Genomic DNA, 6,033 nt, shown 5'->3' with positions numbered 1-6,033 from the left:
CTTCTACCCTTTCTAAAATGTAAACTTATATATATATGATGTAATATGGTTAAGAAATTCAAAACTCCCGTCACTTTAAAAAGTTTAATTGGAACAAAGATATAAAAGTTCATCATTTGATTCAAATATATATATATATATATATATATATATATATATATTTAGGTACACATATTTATAAGTATAGAGAGGTAAAACTTTGGTTTAGAAAATAAGGTTAGAAAAAACAAAAAAAAATATTAACGGGCCTCAAGCCCGATCCGAGACTCGACTGGCCCGGCCCGACCGGCCCGTAGCCCATTTGGCCCGAGGCCCGAAAGCCCGAAATTTAATGAGCCTATATTTTTTAGGCCCATGTCCTTATACTTTTCGGGCGGACTTGGGCCGGGTTTCGGGATTCGGGCTTAATTGACATCCCTAACCAGACGTTGTCTATAAATACGACAACGTCTTCCTAAATTCACCACGAATCTAGGGAGGATATTTAACGGCCGCCGTCAAAAGCTTCCGTTAACAGACGTCGATAATGATAACGGTGGCCATCGCGGCGGAGCTACTCGAAGAATACACGGCGGCGCTCGCTCGCATCACGGCTATCTTCCTCCCCTCTCCCCCGCATCGCCGTCGCCTCCGCCGCGGTGTTCCTCCACGTGGCCGTGCCGGTGATGTTGCTCTGTCTCGAAACGACACCGTATCGCCGTCGTCAGGAGCTCCCGACAACTATGCAGCTTTTCTCGTGAATTTCTGAGTTTTGTTTTTTTTTTCCCCCTCTATATTTGTGCTGCATAGGCGGACGAAATTTTACAATTTTACAATTTTGGTTGTACAATAAATTGGATTTTCCTTTTGTTTAATTGTTTGTCAGAGATTTTTTCATTGGGTTTTGTTAGATGTTCATGCGAGATTTCTACGTAAATAAAATTTAATTATTTGAGATGTTAACACAACGGTCCAAAAAGAATCGAGTTCATAAAATAAAACAAAAACAATTTTATGATTACATATATATATATATATGGAACCCGATACGTTTTAAGTGGATTTAGCACAAACATTAGTATAATATCCCAACAAAACAAAACGTAAATCTATCAAGGATGAGGTTTACAAAGTTATAATGTTAAATTATATTATTATTATAATGTTATAAACCAAAAATAATAATAAGCCAATTATATAAACCATATGAGAGGAGTGGGCCGCTGCCTCTCTGCTAAGAAATGACATCATAACTCCCATAATTCAGCAATGAAAGCAATTGCCTTTAATATTCGTGCAAATAATTTCCAGAGTTTTCTCCTATATATATATATATATATAAAATATACCCCTATCTACTACTTTTCGAGTGTGTTGACTAGGTAAACTTCCGACACCAGTCAAGAATCGAACATTCAACCTTAAGATGGAGTTACCTTCTACCACAAACTGACCACTCGCCCGGGTTCCGATATATATATATATATATGCAATTTTTTTTTTTTGTTTATTGGCTCAATTCATCTGACATTTTCTCTAATATAAGATAAATCCGAAATGCGTGATGTTTAGTGAACATCAGCATTAATTGAGATTTGTACATAAATAATATGTTCAATGAGTAACCGAATTTAAGGACAATTATTTGTATTTTGTCTTTTTTTTGTTGATAATAAAGATAGAGATGCGTAACATTTGTTTATTTAGGTGTATTCAAAACTATAATGAAACATTTTTTTTTTGTTCATTTATATACAAATTTTGTCGGGCTGTATAAAGAAAATACGACATGATATGATATGATATGGGGACCAAATCACATGACTCTTCTCATTTAAAACAGAATACGCTTCTGACGTAGAAACAATATAAAATAATGGCTTTAACAAAAATATAAAATAATGGCAAATAATAAAAGCGTCACCTTTTTCTTGGGGGTAAAACCCCTAAAAAACCTCCAACTTGCAAAAATATATACAAATAAACCTTCAACTTGAAAAACTGTCATTCAATCCCCGAACTTGTAACTTTTCACTGAATAAAACCTCGAACTTGCAAATTATTGCTCTAATAAACCCTTGACCGATTTGACCATAATTTCAAACGATCGAAGATCCACGTATTGACGGATTGGTGATATCATTTTTTAAATTAAAATTGATAACGTGTATAAGAGAACATCAGCAATATGTTAATACGTGGATTTCCAATCGCCTCAAATTGTGGTCAAACCGGTCAAAGGTTTATTAGAGCAATAATTTGCAAGTTCGAGGTTTTATTCAGTGACAAGTTACAAGTTCGGGGATTGAATGATAGTTTTTCAAGTTGAGGGTTTATTTGTATATATTTTTGCAAGTTGGAGGTTTTTTAGGGGTTTTACCCTTTTCTTGGAGTACGATTATATTTTTGCGTGTGTGCGCGCATACATATATATATATATATATATATTAATTAGAGCTATCAAATTGGTGGGTATGTATATGTTGGACCCAACGCATTTTCTTTTGGGTTATATTTCTGATATGTGGATTACCCAACTCATTAAACTATTATGCTTATTTGGTTTAATCCAACTGAATTTTTATGTTAAACGGGTTATATAATAAAAAAAAAAAAGTTAATTAAATAGAATTCTATAAGCAAATTACACTAGTTAATCACGATTATATGCACATACATATATGAACATATATATGTATGTATGAATGTAAACATATATGTACGTGTACGTAACGTATGAGAATGTTTATATATATATATATATGTGTGTGTGTGTGTAACGTACATTTTCGATATATTCTTCGGGAAAAAATTCGAAATAATTCATCGTGGTCATCGTCATTTTATTTAACTTCATATAAATCCGCATGTATTTTTTGAAACGAAGCATTGTATTGTTGAAGGAAGAATAAAAACTTGTATAAAGAAAATAATTAGACGTTAAATAACCAACCCAAATTATTTTGTTAATTAATGGCTAAGATTGCACTAGTTCGTTTAAATCAACTCATATTGCGCCGCCTTACATCCATGCCCATGCATCTTTTTTACTTGGTAAATTAAGAGCCCGCCGGCATTGGTCGATACATCGTTTTCTTGTATGAAAAAAGAATATCATCGTGGAAACATGAAATAATGATACGTATCTAATATTACTAAAATTAGTTAGCTTATTTTTGAGAAAATCCAAAAAAAAAAACTAAACTTTACTATTTTAACAGAAAAAAAATAACAAACTTTTGTTGTTGTCAAATAAATATTAAACTTTTTAAATGGGTTTTAAAAAATACTAAACTTTTTAAATGATCTAAAAAAATACATAAATCTTTATGCAATTGTCAAAAAAATACTAAACTTTTTAAATGATTCAAAAAAATATATGAACTATATACAATTGTAAGAAAAAAATCAACCACAATAATTTGATGTGCTTGCATCTCCTTATATCATGTTAATTCATTTGTTTATTTTGACAATCATAGAAGAGTTAAGTGTTTTTTTGATAAATTTAAAAAGTTTAATATTTATCTGATAAAATCAAAAGTTTAATGTTTTTTTGTCAAAATTAAAAAGTTGAGTATTTTTTTTAAATCTTTCCTTATTTATTTAACTTAATTCATATAAAATATACTTATTCAGTAGAATCTAACATTTTTTTAAATTTTTTCTATTATTATCAATTCGATAATATTTTTTTTATTTAAAGCATTAAATGTTAGGGCCAAAACGATATAATATCAATCTGCCATTTTTATTGATTATCGTGTATGGAGATAACACTTTTATTTTGTTGATATAATAATAATAATAATAATAATAATAATAATAATAATAATAATAATAATAATAATAATAATAATAATAATAATAATAATAATAATAATAATAATAATAATAATAATAATAATAATAATAATAATAATAATAATAATAATAATAATAATAATAATAATAATAATAATAATAAGTTGTGTGCTTGCTTGTTCTTCCTCGACCTCTTCACTCTTTTCCTCCAAAGTAATATAAAAATAGTTGCCACTATGTATATTTCAGAACAAACTATGTAAAGTATAACCATTTTATTCGATTTAATAATCTATCCCAATTGAACGTTCTTCATATATTTATATATTTTATAAACATATAAATGCAACGATGGGCAACCATTTTTGGATTTAGTTGAGTTATATCTACGGTCTAGAAATTGTTTTAACAAGATATATTTTTTAAAAGTATGGTTATTGGATTAATCGTGTAAAAAAAACTAATATTATTCAAAGCAAACTAAAGTATAAAACACATCACATTTCATAAAATTTAGGAAAAAACTTTTCGAAGAACAAAATTTGAGGCTTATAAACAATAATCCCGGGAATTAAACAATTTCGTATAAATATCATCATTTTTTTCTTTAAAATGACTAAAAACAAGACATTCCAAATATTTGTAATGGATTCGGTTGGTTAACAGAATTCAAATGACTGTAATTTTACTAAATCAAAATAACTGAAACTGAATATAACACACCCCAGCATAAATTTTAAAATAAAAATACCACTTATCTATAATAGCAGAGGAAGAACTTGAGAATTACAAAAGACAACAAGGGAACAGAGTTATGAGAATTTCAAGAAACACGCGTTGGATCTGGGTAGAGAGCAAAAGACCTTACCCTGTTTTTGTTTTTCAAGTGGTGAGCTCCATTATGGCGCTTACGATGTCTCCGTCGTGAGTCTTGAGTGCCTGGACGGCCTTGCTTCTCGATACTCCAGCCTGGGTCATGACCAGATCGATGTCCCGAGCCTCGACACCTGTCTCGTCGACTTCCTCCTCTTCCTCTTCAGGCAGTGCTTCAGCTGTTGTCCCGGCGGATGCCTCTGCCTTCTGTGAGGCGGCGGCTCCCATCTCAGGCATTCTGAATTGTTGGGCAGCCTGTGTCTGCAGCTGAGAGCTCAAGTCCTCGATCTTGGCCTCTCCAAATATCACGTATGTTTCTGAATGCGGGCTCTTGAAGACATCGGGCTTTGAGATGAAGAAGAGTATCTGCAGCATTGGAGTGTTAAAAGGGATTGAATAGGAATATTTACTGGCATGAAAAAAAGCCGAGAATGTTTGCCATAGAGCATATGGGGTTACGTTTTTTGTTCTTTTGATGGTCACTCGGCTAACACCCGTAACGGGTTTCATGCCAAGCTTCAACATTGCTTTCCTGCTCTTCTTTTCACTTCTGCTCTGCTTCGAACTCCCGGTTTCACCTGCAATCAACAACCTCATATACATCAGACGCATAATGTAAAAATCCACATGATGGTAAAGAACTGAAAACAAGAAACGAGTACGAAGGCAACACACGCGAATTCTTCACATCCTTTGTCCAACTCTAATTGCAAAAACAATTCCCAAATTGTATAGATTTTAAGAAACAAAGGGCATTTGTTCTCAAGAAGTATGTAGTATTCTGAGACAAGACAATGACAATCCTCACCGAGAAACAGATGGGGTAGCTTTGTTAACATTATCTCTCTGCTTCAAGAGAACCAGCTATCAAGGAACGAAAACATTATACTTCAAATCCAATGATGTAGCCTTTTACACATGCTAAAATCCACCAACCTAACAGCAAAAGGACTACTTTCAAATATTAGGCCTACTAACTTGTTCACATTTATTTACATTCATCATTTCTATTAAACAATCCAGAAGATTCACCAGTGGCGATAACTGAGGGAATTTGAAAACCGCATTCAAAGCATGGGAAACGAAAACTAGCGAAATTTTACGAGTGGCTTAAAAGTTGCAGAAAACCTAATTCAGGGAAGACAAGCAACCACCTTGTGCCCCGTCATCCTTCTCATCGTCGTCGTCGTCGTCATCATCATCATCATCGTCGTCTTCATCTTCCTTTACGTCTTCGACTACCGGCTCATCAGTCTGAAATAGAAAACAACGAAACATGAGAAAACAACCAAAACTAGTATTCAAAATCATCCCTCCAAAACAAAAACCATCACCTGAAGCTTCTTCTCGAGCTCCTCCGTCACGGTAGCCACCGTC

The 6,033-nt window shown here is 32.6% G+C and overlaps 1 protein-coding gene across 1 annotated transcript in view; it reads right to left on the bottom strand.

The window, feature by feature from the left end:
- Positions 1-4,442: 4,442 nt before the first annotated feature.
- LOC104814952 (nascent polypeptide-associated complex subunit alpha-like protein 2) overlaps positions 4,443-6,033 on the bottom strand; it is a 1,716-nt gene continuing 125 nt past the window's right edge. The window contains exons 2-5 of the mRNA XM_010543207.1: positions 5,991-6,033; positions 5,811-5,910; positions 5,116-5,234; positions 4,443-5,022 (exon numbers count right to left, since the gene is read on the bottom strand). Coding sequence (XP_010541509.1) covers positions 4,666-5,022; positions 5,116-5,234; positions 5,811-5,910; positions 5,991-6,033 — 619 coding nt within the window. The 3' untranslated portion in view covers positions 4,443-4,665. The remainder of the gene's footprint in view (positions 5,023-5,115; positions 5,235-5,810; positions 5,911-5,990) is intronic.

This window comes from Tarenaya hassleriana, unplaced genomic scaffold (assembly GCF_000463585.1).
Source record: "Tarenaya hassleriana unplaced genomic scaffold, ASM46358v1 Cleome22, whole genome shotgun sequence".
Taxonomy (NCBI): domain Eukaryota; kingdom Viridiplantae; phylum Streptophyta; class Magnoliopsida; order Brassicales; family Cleomaceae; genus Tarenaya; species Tarenaya hassleriana.
Note: the sequence above shows the minus strand (reverse complement) of the source record. Positions and strands in the feature narration are given on the sequence as shown.